The sequence below is a fragment of the Hipposideros armiger genome, unplaced genomic scaffold (assembly GCF_001890085.2).
Source record: "Hipposideros armiger isolate ML-2016 unplaced genomic scaffold, ASM189008v1 scaffold_554, whole genome shotgun sequence".
Lineage (NCBI taxonomy): Eukaryota > Metazoa > Chordata > Mammalia > Chiroptera > Hipposideridae > Hipposideros > Hipposideros armiger.
Genome location: NW_017731904.1, coordinates 328,547 through 345,977, shown reverse-complemented (window position 1 = coordinate 345,977; position 17,431 = coordinate 328,547). Strand labels below are relative to the sequence as shown.

Sequence of the window (17,431 nt, the reverse complement as noted above, 5' to 3'; positions counted from 1 at the left end):
AAATTTTCTGTAAATTGATTCCTCACAATTTCCATTATTAAAATGGAGCTATAAATCATATGTTTTTATTTACTTTGAATACATATACCTAGAGTGAAATTACTGGGTCTCCTTCATTTCTAAATTTTTGTTGACTGTGTCTATGCAAGTTCACTTCTGAGTCTGGATCTCTAGTTCATATTCCTTCATGCCACAAGCTTCAGACAAATATAGCCACATATCTGTTGAAACTCCCACCCGATACCCTATAGATAGCTTGGAAGACAACATATTCCAGACTGAGCTCAACTTGCACTCAACACTGCTCTTATCCCCCAAGTTATTTAACTCTGTTCGTGCCCCCACGTACACCTATCTGTTTTAGTTACCTCATTCCTCTTTTTCCCTACTCATATTCAGTCCATACGATATCCTGACAATTTATCTTCCATGTATTCCAAAAGTCTATCCTCTCAATTCCCCACATCATCTGTTTTAGATTACAACAGTTTAGCTGGTTTTATTGCCTTTAGTTTTGTCATGCTCTATTCTAAAATCCACAAGCGTGATCATTCTAAAACTTAAATCTGAACCTGCCACTCTCCTCCTGATAGACACTCTTCAATACCTCAGCACTACCTAGAGAATTAAGGCCAAGCTCTTACAGCATGAGTCCCTCCCGGTGCTTCTCTTGCCCCTCTTTACCTGACACTTCAAGCTCCAGCCACTTGGAAAATGTAGCTTCTGGCTTGCCCTGTCCTACCTTTATGTGTGTTTATGAATACTCTTCCCTGCCTGCAGTGTCCCTTCCCTTTCCCTTTTACCTTCTACTGCCCATCCCTCCACTGACTTTGTTTGTGCAATTGATATTCATTTTTAGTATCCACAGATGCTCAACTAAGTATCACTTACTTACCCCTTTCTCTCTTTCCATCCCAAGCAGGGTTAAGTGCCCTTTCTCTGTATTCATGATGTATAATGATCAATCGGATTTTTATCAACACATTTATATTATATTTCTTTTCCACTGACTGGGAAATTCCTAAGGCCATTGAGAGTGTTTTATTTCCAGCCTGGACTATAGTATTTGTAAACTTCATGGCATGTCTCCATACTTCTGATCACTACAATAACCCAACCCACGTGTATTTCAAAATTTAGCACTTTGGTCAACTTATCAGAATCCGAGCACCACAATGTTCAATTCTTTATTTTACATAAGTGGGCCTTCTCCTTAAACCACAGTTCTTACCCACTCAATCACCCAAAGTAGTTTACTTTACCTAATTTTTCTTTCGTGCTTATCTTCCATTATCAGTGGAGTTGTGGGAGGCGATAGCTTATTACTGATAACAAAAATTATACCAAAAACAAATTTTAGAGGTTACAAAATGAAATTGCTATAACTTTTTCACATAAATAAGAACCTAAATAGATTAAACTATGTTTCAAACTGTAATTCACACAATCTACCTCATAATATTCCTCAATTTTCTCTGAGATCCCAACCTAACATAATTCAGCAGAGAAAATACATTCTGTAGATTTTCTATTATGGAAATGAAAAAAAAAAGTTATGACAACCTTAAGCAAATATATAGAGCACTAGACTATTTAGCTCATTTACATGGTTTAAAAGTATATTTGTTGTTAACTTATTTTATTTACTAAAACAAGGTATCACTGAAACATGGTTTAATTGAAAACACACTAAGCCAGGAAAAAGTAGACCTTTTTTTGACCCTGTCTATAAATCTGAACTACAGAGCCAATGTAAAAATATTCCATTGCTTATACCAGAGATGATTTCACTCTCATATCTACAAATTGGTTCACAGACTTTTATGAAGTAAAGACCAACATAGAATAACTTTTTATTTTTCCAAGTGATTACATGAAAAAGTAGAATTACCATTTATAATTTTCATCGTTTAATACTAGAAAGACATTTTATTTGTAAAATATAAAAAGGCCATAATTTCAATGTTAAACAAAAACAATATCTTTAACTTGATGAAAAGTTTATATATTGTTATTATTTTTCTTATTTTTCCTCAGATTACTAATTTATATCAATTCTATAAATAATTGAGGACTTGCTAAATACCATCTATATTTAAATACCAAGTCCAAACCCTAATGATTTTTTGAAACTTATTTTTAAGTAAGAAATAGCGCAGAAAGCATAGGAATTTTTCTTTAGTTTCTACAAATCTAAAATGGATATTATTAAATTAATAATGCATTTTTGAGGCATTCAGTACATGGCAATCCATTTCTTTATTTCAGATTGACTTTCCAGCTACTGAGTGGGAGTATATGAAACTTGATTCTGAAGAGAACAGAACGAATCTTGAAGAAGCACCGAAAGAGTGTTTAAAACATATTGCCAGGCTTTCACAAAAACAGTCTCCCTTACTGTAAGTGACCCATTCACTCATTCATATGAGTGAATGCTGCCTGCTATTCATCAGTCATGCTGGAAGTATTCATTTCTTTAAAGAATGATTCTTTCTTCACACTTAACTCCTCTCATGTCTTAAAGTCACACCTGTGGGATAATCAGTTCATGTTTAGAAACTAAATTAGTAATTTTGTATGTTTTTAGTTTCTTTTTTTTTTTTTAGGTATTAAGCAACTTTAGTCTAAGGAAAAATAAAAAGATTGGCAATCCTTCAGTTCAAACAACAAAGCAGAGAGTGATTAGATATATATCAGCATCTAACAGGGATAAATCATTGCTTAACCATCCTTAAAGTAGATATAAAGTCGTTTCAGTAAACAGGAAGAAGCAAAATTTAATTATCATAGCTGATTTTAAAAGTACAGAAATAAATCATGTTTAATAGCACTAAATTAGAGACTAAAGAGTGCTTTAATTTTGTCAAACAGTAATTCTCTCAATAAAACCAAAACTCCAGGAAGAACTATAAGAGAATTAGTGGCGCTTGTCTTACTACTTGGCAATATCTAAAATACAGCTGATTGTGCTCCTTAATAATATGCCAAAAGCATAAAACTAAGAAAGCAACTCTTTATATATCCTGTGATAAGATATACAACAAGATAAGACATTTCATTCCAAGAATGAGGAACCATTTAAAGGTTTTTGAGTCAAGTGATCTGAATAATCTTTTTGAGGGATCCCTTTGACCACAAGTGGAAGAATGGATTGGAAAGGAAGAGTGGAAGCAGGCAGTACAGCAAGGAGGTTTATGTAATATTTTAGGCAGGAGGTCATGGTGGCTAGAACTAGGGTGATGGCAGTGGAAACTAAGAAATGGCTGGATTTGACAGGCCTATTTTTGGAAGATGGGAAGATATGACTTGATGATTAATAGTAATTAGGAATTAGCCAATTGAGAAACCAAGGGGTCAAAAGTCAATGGAGAATCCAAGGTTTTCAACTGATCAATGAAGCAGATGTTAGAGTCCTATTCTGGAGGAAGAACAAGTTTGGTCCATCCAAAATGGAGGTATTGAATGTAATCAAGAGTTCCATTTTGGGTAATCTTGCTACTGCCTGCTCTCTCAACTTGCATTGCTCTTTTCTTCATTCACTTTAAGCTGGTGACATCAGTCTCCAGCATATATTTCAAGTGTGCTAGCCCCTCTTCCATATCAAGAGCTTTTAACTCGGGTCAACCTCTACCTGAAAATACCACTTCCTCAGTTCTTCTAAATGCTGAGTTGTCTCATCCTGTAGGTCTTTACTTAAATGTGATTTTTTTTCAAAGATACGCTCAACCACATGGATAATTTCCAAAACAGTAAACTGAGTGAAGGAAGCCATAAATAAAAGCATATTTACTCTATGAGTCCATTTATATGAAATTCTAAAATAGGAAATATTAATTATAATACAAGAAATGATAACAGTATTTACCTCTGGTGGAATGAGAAAAGTGGTTTTTACCCGAAATAGGAATTTGTCAAAATGTATTAAACTGAATCTGTTCATTTCCTTGTATGCAAATTATGCTTCAATAAAAGACGTTAATAGAGGAAAGAAGCATTATTTAGTATTGGGGGAAACGGGAATGCAATCAGAACAAAATAATTTGTTTTAATAATTTAGTAAAATTTTGTTATGGAGTTTTTTCTTACGAGGGCTTTCCAGTGGAGAAGGTAGTGACAAACAGGAAAGGAGCCCAAACATAGCTTTAAAACTATCTATTCTTTCATTTTTCAGATAAAGATGGCTTTAAAAGAAGTTGGAGAGTATTATTGACTTTTAAAATCTTTAATATTTCTCATTGCCAGTCTTGGGAGTTTTAGCTAATTTGAGCTGAACAACAGAATGTCAGTTTGGAGGAGACAGCATTCAAAAGCTGTCATTGTCATTTGAGAAATGCTGTTCTTCAAGTTGCACTGTGGTTCTGAATGCTTCTTAAAAGTGTGAGCAAAACATGATAAACTATCAGTGAGTCAATAGCCCTCATCCTAGATTTAGATCTTTTCTGTTTGCCACCACTCTCCAAGGGGAAATACTTGGATATTTAAGGAAGTTCTAGTCACTGGCATTTTAAATCCAAATTTCCAGTGAATTTTGAAAATTTAAAGCCAGAAACCAGGGATGAATTGAGATCTTTGTTTTTGAATTCAAAGCAAAGAGTTTTCTGAACTCTGATGAAACTGGCTTTGAGGTGAAGGAATTCATATTTAAAATATGCCATTTCTTGGGGTGGCTGGATAGCTCAGTTGGTTAGAGCACGGGGCTCTGAACAGGGCTGCCAGTTCAATTACCACATAGGCCAGTAAGCTGCACCCCCTACAGCTTAAAAAATATATATATATATATATATGCCATTTCTTCACAGGCCTACTTGGCTCTAAGTTAATTTGTAAAGAAAGTAAGAGAGCAAATGGCTGCTTACATCTCTTCTAACTAATATATGTTGCAGGATTCAGAAAAATGTGGTCCGTCCTAAAGGAGACAGAGATTTTGCCAACCAAATTTTTTAAAAAGTGACAAGGATAACAGAAAAGAAAAGTGTGAAATTTCTGAAAAAGTAAATTTTTACTTTTATTTTAATTTTTTTAATTTATTTTAAAATTATTTTCTCTATAAAAGAATAAAGTTAGTGGGGAATAAGCTGATGAAATAAACTTTCAAACTGTTACAGGAAGATTAAAGGACTTGTGTTCCAAAATAAACCAAAATAAAACTTAAAGAACCAGAGTAACCTTTGATACTGTGTGTTTACAGCAACATTGGTTAGTATAGAAAACCTCAGCAAATTATAGTTTCCAATCTGGTTTTGCAGACTCTCTGAGGAAAAGAGAAGATACTTATGGTTTTATCGTTTCTACTGCAATAATGAAAACTGCTCCCTTCCTTTGATCCTGGGTAGTGCCCCTGGATGGGATGAAAAAACTATTTCAGAAATGCATACCATTTTGAGAGGATGGAAATTTTCTCACCCTTTGGAGGCACTTGGACTTTTGACTTCCAGGTAAGAATTACATAACAGGTATGACATTACTGATGAGAGAATTTTATTTGAAGAGAAAAAAAAATAAGGGACTATATGATTAATTCAGGAGGATTTCTATTTGTTCCCAGTTTCAATAGCTATTGATAATAAATTTAGGTAAATGCAAACTATGAAAATAAAATTTAAACAAATGTAAGCAATAATGGTGTCTTCTGTACTAAACATCAAGTGCAATTAATAGCTATAGTTTCTTAAATGGAAAGACTCTATGGTTGTTACAGAAATAACAGAAAAAATGGGAGTGGGGAAGGAAGGAAGGGAGGAGGAAAGGAGGAAGGGAGGAAGGAAGGAAGGAAGGAAGGAAGGAAGGAAGGAAGGAAGGGAAATTTTTCTGTTAGTTTAGAGCTTTTTCCTTTTTTTATAAAACTTCTGTGAATCCTAGAATTGACCACTTCTGCCTAGTACAGTGCTCTATTACATTATAAATTAAATTTTTTGCAATGTGTACATGCAACATGTGAAACTTGTAATTTTCTCCACATTAGACTCAGGTCTACCACAGGTAAAATAGGTCATTTTAGTATCTCTATTTCCCAAGGGTTAATAATATCTGGAACATAGTAATTACTCAATATTGAATCAATCACCTTCTAAAATACATTATGATTATTTGTGCTTTAACATTTAAATTATGTTATTTGAGGGAATCACCTATTATCTTTATGACTCACATCACCTGTACAGTTGAATGAATTAATAAGAGAATGATATGGTAAGAAAATCAATTAACAAATGATTTGTTTCATTGGGATCATTCTCAGTTCATGTTTGTGTTTCATGGCCCTTCTGGAAAAAACAGGTTTTCACCCCTACCTTACTCCTAACCTCTTTTCTTGATTTAAATATATAAGGATAGCCTAAATCTGCTATTTTTATACTAAATTCTAGTTATTTTATGGTTCAAGTAATTTAGAATATTAACACAATTATTATTTTGTCATTCTTGAACTGATGATCTAACACAAAGTTGGTTCAAAATGTGAAAGTAACAATTCACAGAATAAGAGAAAATTTTGACAAATCATATATCTGATAAGGGACTTGTATCCAGAATATATAAGCACCCTTGCAACTCAACAACAAAGAGATAAATAATCCAATTTTTAAATTATCAAAGGAGCTGAATAGATATTTCCCCAAAGAAAATATACAAATGTCCAATAAGAACATGAAAAGATGTTCAACATCACTAACTAGTAGGGAAATGCAAAGAGATGCCACTTCACACTCAAGAACATGGCTGTAATCAAAAAGGCAAATAATGATAAGTGTGAGAAGAATGTGGAGAAATTGGAAATCTCATATATTGCTGGTGGAAATATAAAATGATGCAGCCACTTTGAAAAACAATTGGTCCATTTCTTAAATATTAAACATCAAGTTACCATAATGACCCAACAATTCCACATTTAGGTATATATCCAAGATAAATGAAAAATATTTCCACTCAGACACTGACTCATACACAAATGTTTAGACCAGCATTATTTATAATAGGCAAAAAGCACAAACAACCCAAATGGCCATCAATTAATGAATGGATAAACAAAATGTGGTCTATCCATACAATGTAATATTATTCCATAGTAAAAGGAATGAATACTAATATATGTTACAACACAAACTTTGCAAACATCATACTAAGTGAAAGAAGCCAGTCACAAAAGACCACATATTGTATAATTCCATTTGTAAGAAATGTCCTGAATAGTCAAATCTATAGAGACAAAAATAAGACAAATGCTGTTATTATTCTAATTTTGCCTATGAGTAAACTGACATATACAGGGGTTAAGTTGCCCAATGTGACATTAGTAAGCTGAGAAGTTAGAGTTAAATCCAGAGATTTAGAGCTTGCAATCTTAACCAGTGTGCTTTACAGCCTTCTTACATAAATATTCTAGGCTATTTACATATTAAGTATGTAAATAAAATGATCCTAAAATAGTATTATTATAGTAAATAGCAGTACTTAATTATCTTACTGTGCTTGGGTGTTTCTAATTTACTGTGAGATTTCTTTTTTTCTGAATAATTAGACTTTTAGAGGTTATAGGGAGTGGTTTCAAAGTAGAGTGCCATTTATTAAGTGTCACTCAGGGAACTTAGTAGAAACTTGATTTATTTACATGCTGGACAGTTTATTGTCATGCACCAAAGGAAGTCACTAAAAAGGTTGGAGTATTTCCATTGTATTCATCCTGTGACTCCCACTCTCAGTTTAAGTGAAGTAAAATCTTGAGGACAAGCTGTTTCCAGAAATGAACCTTTCACCTTTTCTAAATTCAAAAGCTGACTTTTCTAAGCACAAACAGTATGTGCTTGTTAAGTGAGTTGTCAGAGTGAGTTCTTCAAAGATCTGTATTTTTTCTCCTGTGAATAGTCTATTTTTTTAATGGTTGAACCTCTTGAGGACTTGAGTGCTCCATTTTTAGCTGGGATAATTTTTAATATTGTTTACTTAACCCTGTCTGAAGACGCACCACCTCCTTTCAGCTTATTTTTAGCAAGAGACACGTTGAGATTTAATTTATCTAATGTGGGCCATAGAGTGTTAATATTTCCACTACCAAATGCCAGCAATATGCTCACCCGGTACTGATACTTACATTAGAAAAGGACATTTTGTCAGAATATGAGACCCAGGGCTAAGGTCTGTGGTTCTTGGCAGATGGTTGCTATTTTCTTGAACCCTGATGCACAGGCACAACTATTTAATTGCTAATAACAAGCAGAAATTACCCAAGGAATTAAAAGTCAGTTCAAGGAAAGTATTCATTTAAAAATAGCAGCTCTGAATTGGCATCAGAGGACTGCATCAGAAGCTTAAATAAAAATTTGACAAGGTACCAGAACTTGCCATACCACATGATATAAAATTGTTTTGCAGGAAGAAGAGCAATACTTAATAACAGGCAGTGCCTTCATTTCCAAAATCAGTTTCCTTGGAAAAATGTTTCACCAAAACATTTGTCCAAATGTTTTGTTGTGGAGATTAATTTATACAAATCCAGTCTTTACTAGCAATGTAAATAGGCAGAATGGAATATGGAAAAGGAAAACAGTTATAACTTCCACGTTTGACTAAATAATAAAGTGATTGATGATTGTCTTTTCCATTTATTTATTGAACAAAAACATGTGTGCATAGAAATTGGTTTGCAGTGAATCAAAGAGACAGAAAGAAAAGTCATAGTGGCTGTCTGTTTAAAAAAAAAAGATAAAATTTAGAAGGAAGACTTAAGCTAGAGATCACTATACAATATACTCTATACTATAATCAAAGTATTAAGTGCTATATGTACCCAAAGGAGGTGAAAATTCTTTCAGAGAAAGTAAGGAAAGCTTTATAAAGGAATTGAATTCTGACTTGAAATAGTCATAGGAATTTTCTGAGTGAAGAAGAGAGAAAATGGCATTCCAGGAAGAAAGACTAGTATGAACACACTTAAGGAGGCTCGGAGAATAGTGAGTGATTTAATATCATATTAGAAGGGAATTGTACTGGGAGACAAGACTTAGATTGTTTGGGGCCTCATGGGCCAGGTAAGTACTCTGGACTCATTACTGCAGCCCATGGAATTTTGTTAAGGACGGGAGTCATACAATCAGATTTATGTTATACGAGAATAATTCTGGCATTAGTGTGAAGGATGGACTAAAAAAAGAAGAGAATGAGAGCAAAGATGTTAGATATATGTCAGGTATTGAAATAGTCCATTTGAAAAATGGTCCAGGCCTGATCTATGCATTAGTAAAGATCCACAGAGCATATCTGAGGACCATTTCAGAGGAAAGCGAAAAAAAAGGGGGGGGGTAAGGAAGACTTTGAACTTTCTTATTTGGGTAAATAATAGCTAGCTCCATCATTGGTCAAGACAAGAGTTATAGAAGAAATAGAAGAAACAGCACATTTAGGTAGTCTAAGAGAGTTCTGTTTTGGACATGCTGCATTTTTAAAACCTGTGGGACACTTAGGAGGAGATGCCTAGTATTCAGTTGTATATACAGATCTGAAGCCTAGTAGAGAACCCAAAACTTGCAAATGAAATACAAGTTATTGTCTTAAAGGCAGTAATTGAAGCCATAGAAATAGAGGTACTGTGTTTATATGTGTAGAGGCAATACAGAAAGGGGCAAAAGATGAAACCTTGGAAAGTAGCAATATTTTAAGGACAGCAAAGCAGGAGAGAAAATTTTGGAAGCGTGACCAAGGGGTTGGAGGAGACCCAAAAAAGTCCAGTGTTTTAGAATTCATGAAAAAAGAAAAACTCAAAGACTTCAGAGAAGTGTTCAGTAGAGTTAGGTTTTAAAAACAGATCAATGGATGTGAAAATAGAGCAGTCAGTGATGATATTAGTGAGAGCAGTTTTAATAGTGAAGTTTGATGCCATACTTCACAGTATTGAAGAGGACTGGAGAGAAATAAATTATGCCTATTGGAATAGGATTTATCGAAAAGGAAAGACTGTCAAAGTTGGAGGAGGCCAGAAAAAGATTTTGAGGTTTGGGGTTTGTTTGCTTGTTTAAATAAAAGAGCTTCAAGCACGCTTACAGACTGAGAAGAAGGCTGTATGAAGGGAAGATCAGAAAACAGAGGGATGGGTGAAATGGCAAAATGAGATGTTATCAACAGCCAATAGTCTGGGACAAAAGTGTAAATGGGAGTTTTATCCAAGGAAAGAAAGGGTAACTTCTTCCTCTCAGGTGGGAGGGAAGAAAAATATAAATATAATTATAGATAAGTATGGATATGGAAGAGAAAAATGTGGAAGTTTCAATATTCTCCATGAAGGAAGAGTCAAGGTAATGTACTAAGAATGAGGAACATGGAACTGTATAAACTCCCAAGATATGTATCTTGCCTTTGTACACTTTTGGAGGGTTTCTGGAGTTGCTTCCATATTTTACAATTGACAGCATAAGCTTTTAAATCAAACATATCTGGCTCTGCCACTTATTACTTGAATAACCATGGGCAAGTTTCCTTATCTATCAAATGGAGGTAATAGCATTATGTACCTCATAGGATAAAGTACTTACGAGAGTATTCAATAAATTCTACCAATCATCTTTATCATCATCATCCTCTTCATCATAACTATATTTTTAAGAGAGCTTAGAGTTTTCATATTCTTTCAATGCCAAATTGAATATACAACAAATTCATGGAAATTATTTCATTTCTATTAAGCTTAGATAACTTAAATTCACTTGTTAAAATTTGTATGTAAAAGGGTTAGCTTTTGAATAATAGTTTAAAGTTAAATAATGACTTACAGCTTACAAAGCACTTTCACGGTGTTACATGATTTGACCTGCAAGCAACCTCTTTAATATTATTACTGACATCTACAACTTTTCCCATTTTACTGATCCCTATTTTACAGATGAAGAAATTGAAGCCCAAATTGTCCATTCATCCACTCAACAGATAGCTATTTATGACCTACTCATGTTAGGCATCATTAGGCCCTGACACTAGCATATTAAGCAAAAAGGAACATAGTGCTGCCTTCACAGAGTTGCAATCAGTTGGTATTGGGAAGAAATAGGCCATTACCAAATTAGAAATGTAAAACTACAGGTATCATAACAGTTCTTAGTGAAAAATACATGGCTGTATCATAACATAACACACAACAAAGGAACCAAACCTTTTCTTCACAGTGGGAAAAGTCTTCCCAGAGGAAGTTATGTTTGAGCTCAGTTATGTTTGAGTGGGAATGAATTGGTGAAAGGGAAGAATAAGAGAAGAGCTTTCTGGGAAGAGAGAGAATCTATAAAAAGATCTTGGGACAGAAACTGCATTTAAGAAACTGGAAGAGAGCCAGTGTGCCTGGAGTCCAGAGAAGGAGTATATAACATAAGATGACCGGTATATTAAGATGGAACTAGAAGACCATGTTAAGAGCTTCTAAACAGGACCATATTAAGCAACTTGGTCTTTATTTTAGTACCAGTGGGAAGGCATAAATGATTTTAAATGAGAGAACATATATGTGTCTGTTAAAAATCACTCAGTTTCTGAGTGAAGCATGGATTTGGTGATGGTAGCAAAAGTGGGTAAGAGACCAGTTAGGAAGTCATGGAAGTAGTCCAGGTGTCAGAGAATGGCAGTCAGCCTTAGAAGGCGGTGGTGGTGGTGATATGAAATGAACAGAATCAGAACATTTAGGAGTGAAAATGCCAGAATTGAATGGGGAGGGGCAGTGAAAAAGAGAAGTGTGAAGGATGACTTATAGGTTTTTTTCTCATGTAAGATGCATAATAGAAACATTCACTAAGCTGGAATACACTGGGTGACTGACAAATAGATTGTAGAAGAAGAATCCTGTACTTCAGGTTGGAGCATGTTGGCTTTGAAGTGTGCTTTGAAATGGCTGAATTTACAGGTCTGGCAGTGGGTTCAAGGGAGAGGCCTCAATTTGGAAAATATCCACAGAAGGATGAGAATTAAGTCAAGGTTGTAGATATACTCATATTTGCTTAGAAAGACAGGGCATAAGAAGAGACTTTATATTTCGACTCAAAATCCCTTACTCTTTTTAGCACATCATGCTGCTTTTTCATGAAAAGTTTAACGCATCCGGACACAAAATCTCTGCATGATGCTTTCAATATGCCGCTTGCTTTCTGTGTCGCCTTCTTAAGCTTGTCTGTAAGTAAAATCGAAGTATAATCATATAGGAGGAACTAAATCAATACTACTCTTTAATTAATACCATGTGCCTGCATACTTAATTCCCAATTTCAATGTGTGAGTGTATAGACTATTGGGAAATATCTCTGTACAGTTTCTTTGACTCCTTTGGTCTAAAATTCATTCTTATTCCTTTTGGTTCATGACGGGGACAATACCTCCGTCCAATCTGACAAATTACACTGATCACTGTCTCTATCAAACCACTTAGAATGCAGTAAAATAAATAATACACCCCAGCCAGTCTTGTGGATTTTATATAAGCGTATAGGGAAATATCTAGTCAAAAGCTAAAAAGGCCTTGCTGGTTGTACTATGGAAAGTCTATTGGCCTAGTATTCTGGATATTTGGATTTAATTTCAGGGCCACCCACAAATGGCCTTGGACAAACAACTGATCCTCTCTGAGTTTCAATGTCTTCATCTGTATAATCAATCAGGAGACTGAACCAGGCCTCCAAGTTTCCTTGAGTTCTAATATTCTGTAATCGTGAAAATCCTTGAAGGAACATGAATTATTCAATAGACAGAGGTTTACAATCACCCTAAAAAATCCTTATCTACCACTTTTTCTAGAAAAACATTTTTGTGTCACATCATATCATTTTTAGTGCTAGCAAAATAGGCAAGTATTCATATTGACATTTTTCTTCGAAGCTGATGCAGAGTGTATCATCAGACTCAAAGCCCGCTGGAGAAATAGTTCTGCACTTCTGATAGTTTGCAAATCTACCCTGCCATCGCAGCTTTTCACTGTGCATAGCCTCATGGCATTCTGCAAGAATTCTTACTGTGTGGTCTGAAGCCTGACATTTCTGTTACACTTCTATTTAATCTCTGATTGCTTTGCTTTTCAGTTTACTCAAAGTGGCTTTTTTTTTTTTCCTTAAAGGTCGACACTTGTTACATCACATTAGGTTTTTACCCATCACTTCAAAAGTTCTTTGAATAAGATATGGACCCTATATCATTTTTTAAACTAGAAAATTCATTTTGAAAAGAGAAAAGCTGTGATATGGGGGCATGGGGTGAGGGAGAGAATAAGAAAGGATTGGAAATTATAAAATAACAATTCAAAAGGAGGACGCTGAAACATGTATTTTTCTGTTGAAATTTCACTTCACAACTCCCAAGGCCCTGCTGAAGCTTGTCTCTGAGTCCTTAGAGATATTCCTACAGCCCTCTGAGATGAGAGAAATTGTAAATGTTTAAGGGAAGAGAGGGGGAGCTCCTTACAATCATTGTATAGAGTTATATTTATCTTAGCTATTGCATCATTTCCTTTCACACATCCCAAAGATTCAACTGGTAGCTAAACTCACAGGCAACTAAACCCAGAATATAGAATCACTGTTCACAGAACTCGTATAAAACTGAACAGTAAGCCAGTCTGATGTTTTGCTTTTGAACATAATTGTTTTTGCTCCCCTATTCTGACATGCTTGGGAAACTACAGTAGGTACACAAAGTTTCTTAAATGAACATTTAAAAATGATGAATAACTTTAAAGAAGGCATTCTTTCCCTTGGACTCTTATTAAGCCAAATTAAATTTTTTCCATAATAAATAAAAATTGCTCTCACCTTACATAATCTCCTCCCCAACAATGGGAATTTATTAACTTTGTATCTTTTCAATATGTCAAACCAGATAAATCTCCATTTATTACATTATAAATAATCTATTTTCTGATTGACTATAAGGAAATTTCTTATACATGTAAATATATGACTTCGTTGATATCAGCCTGATGAATTTTCTAACAATACTTTTATCTCTCCCCAAAACTCAAGGTATAATGTTCATGCCTAGAGTAATTACAATAACAAGGTTAGCAGAATCTCTAAAGAGTGGCTCCTGGTTTATTCTCAGGAATTATATGTATTTTTCAAGCAAATCAGGTCATTGGAAAATACAATTACCTGACTTGTGGAAAGTTCAATACAGGTTGCAGTGCCTCTGCTACATATGACATTTCAGTCTGTAAATATCACACCAAAGTCAGGGAACTAATATGGGTAGCCCTCACCTCATTGTGGAATGAGTTACTGAGCATGAAATGCCAACAGCTATATCCCAAAAGAATGTTTAAGTAGTTTCAGAAAACATCCCAGGGAAGAGATGTCAGGGTTTGTGGCACATATTTGTCCAATGATCTGAGTTCAGGGCCCTGAAAAGGTATGAAGAATAAATTCTCCAGAATCAGAGATCCCTATTTGGGCCTAGTATATCAGAAAAATATTCAAGGACAACTTGAAAATACAATTCTTATTTTTTCACACAATGATGTGCACTCTGACAAGGACATATGATTTGAAGCTTTTTTCAAATATTATATTTTCATAATTAGTAGAATGGACTTACTTTTAAAAAAATTATTTTTAGTAATAAACTTTCATATAAAAAGTTTGAAAAACTTTAAAAACTAAGCTTAAAAAAGAAAAGTATAGTCATCCATGAAATTTCCATTCAGATATTTGACATTAATATTTTGATCCTTTGCAACTTATTTTGAAATGTATGGAGAAATATACATATGTGTAATGGTATTATACAGCATTATTTTTTTGTTTTTAATTAATGTTTTTTTTTCATTATTCATTTAGTATTTTTAATAAGTGCATATATTCTGTCATATGGTCATTGCATATTTAACTTTTTATTTTTAGACATTTCTATCATGGCCAGTTTTGCTTACATACATGTGGTATATCCTCACATATATCTGATTATTTTCTTAAAATAAATTCCCCAAAGTAAAATTGCTAGATAAGGAATAAGCACATTTAAATTTTTTTTAGCTCACATTGCTATATATTGCCATCAATGTATGAAAGAGCCCATTTCTCAGGAACTTCACCAACACTGCCAGCATCTCTTTTAATGTGGCCAACTCTCCCTAAAATAGTCAAATGTAAGTTATATTTGGATATGCTTTAATGTGCTAGGCCTGCATCACATTTCAGGCTGTGGTTAGCTTCTTAGCAATTTTTCTTCCAATTTCTTTCTGAACCTCAAGCAACAGCAGTGAATAAAAAGAGACATCACTTTCCATTATGGTGCAAAAACATGCTTTCTGGCATTTGTACATATTAACACAAATATATAATTTTTGTTTTGAATTATACTATACAGATATCAGTTTTTTGTTTTCCTGTTCCTGAAGGAGTCTGAAAAAAAAATGCTTTCTTCTTTTCCATTGCCTTCAGATTTGTTTTTCTCTTACCGTTTCAACTGAGAGAGGAAAAAAATCTGGAATTTATGGGTGGTATTTGTGGAATTAAACCTATTGCTACCTATTTAAATTATCTCAGTGCACAGCAAAACAATAAAGTGGGCTTCATAATATGATTTTCCTTATTATTATCATCATGGTCAATGTATTTTTATTAATTACCCAACATGTACAGAGCATGGTGCTAAATCCTAGGAATAAAAAAAAAAAGAAGAAGATGGAACAATCCTTATCCTCAGTTGAATTATTCATTAGTTGAGAAACAATGACGCATATAAGAAGATAAATCCTAATGCCCACTAGCAGATCCTAATTGACCAGTGGAGTCAGCCAGTCAATGCCCTCGGAATTAGGAGAACTGATAACTAAAGATTGGGATAGTTACCTTAAGAGTATTTGGTCCCTATTTTGAAGGAAGACTAGAGCTTTAAGATGAGAAAGGAGCATAGGCCAAGAAGAGGTTACAGTGCTCACAATGGTAAGAATGCACACTGGCATTTTCAGAGTAAAAATAACATACCAATGAACCAGAGCAGTTTATTCAGTATTACAGGCGTAGAAAAATTTGAAGTGTTCAACTAGCCTTGAATATAGTACAGATGGGCCGAAAAGAGACCCATTGGAAATAGAAAACCATTCAATGTTTTATGAGAAGTGAACCTTCAAATAATTTAGGAAATATAAGGTGCTGCTCTGAAAAATGTTTATACCAGCATGAGATCATTATGGCCAGACTAGATAGTTGCTGAAGCAACTACAATCAGGCATGATGCTAGAGCCATTAGAACAGAAGTCAACAGAACTTGACAACTAGTTAGATATATGGATAAGAGACTACTGGAAATTCCAAAAACTTTTATTCAACTGTGCTTGCACAAAGAATTTATAAATGAATGAGCCTGCCCTCAACCATGTACATAATGTTATATCCCATAGAAAAGGGTGCGATAAACAACAGGGACTACAACGTGGACTACAAAGTCACATAGAACAGCTTCACAGGTAAATTGATGCTTGAGCTTTGACTTCAAGGATAAATAGAATTTGCCAGATGGGAAAGAGAGAAAAACAATTAATGGTGAGGACAAAAGAGGGGGAAAATATAACTCTTAAAGTTTTAGACCTATGTGATTGGAGAAAGATGCTAACACAGAGTACAAGAGAAAAAATCTGACAGTAGAGATGTTTTAGGTGGAAAGATAATTTAGTTCGGACACTCTTCAAAGAAGCATGTAAAGTGTGCCCACCAATCTGGAGGCACTGGGTTCATAACCATGAACAAAACAGGCAAAAATGTTCTGCTTTCTTGCAGTTTACATTTTAGTCTTTGGAAACAAATACATAATTAGAGGTATAGTGTTGATCAAAGAGTTTTATTTTGTCATGATGTTTGCTTGTTATTTTTCTTTCTTTGTTGTCATTCTTATCAATAGGATAAAATAGGAACACAGAAAGCATGGGTTACTAGTATCTGACTTAAGTCATCACTTAGGCAACAAAATGTGCCAAATAAGTATTCCCTCTAAGACTTCAAACTGTCCTCAAACTGACCTTGATGTCTGCAAGCTTCAGAAAAGTGGTTTAGTAACTGAGAGCAATAAATTAGAGTCAGTCACATTTTAGTTAAGAGAAAATAAAGTCTTAGTGTGGTAAAACAGTTTGACCTTCTTCTAGCTTTGCATTTTTATTGCACCCTTTTTGCTCTCCATGTGTGCTTGATGTTATGCTGAGATCTTCTGACCTTCATGGTACTTCATGAGAAGTGACTGGACTACAGTTCTCACTAGGTCTCATTACTAGAACGTTCAAAGAGAGAAAATTATTGGAAAAGTATTTGCCAGTCAGAAACAAAGGTTTTGAGTGACGACCCTTTGAAGTGACATTCTTATTGCAATTAAAAGGTTCCGTTTAAATGAATAAAAAATATGTAACCTGTTTAAGCATTACATTTCAAATTGCCATCAAGGAGAGTCGAGAGATACTAAGTAGTTCCACTTTTTCCCTTTACACTGTAGC

At 34.3% G+C, this 17,431-nt stretch overlaps 1 protein-coding gene across 1 annotated transcript in view; it reads left to right on the top strand.

Annotated features, from left to right (window-relative positions):
• The window catches only part of PIK3C2G (phosphatidylinositol-4-phosphate 3-kinase catalytic subunit type 2 gamma), a 310,994-nt gene that overhangs the window by 117,755 nt on the left and 175,808 nt on the right, over nucleotides 1-17,431 (top strand). Inside the window, exons 14-15 of the mRNA XM_019623621.1 lie at nucleotides 2,269-2,399; nucleotides 5,247-5,435. Coding sequence (XP_019479166.1) covers nucleotides 2,269-2,399; nucleotides 5,247-5,435 — 320 coding nt within the window. The remainder of the gene's footprint in view (nucleotides 1-2,268; nucleotides 2,400-5,246; nucleotides 5,436-17,431) is intronic.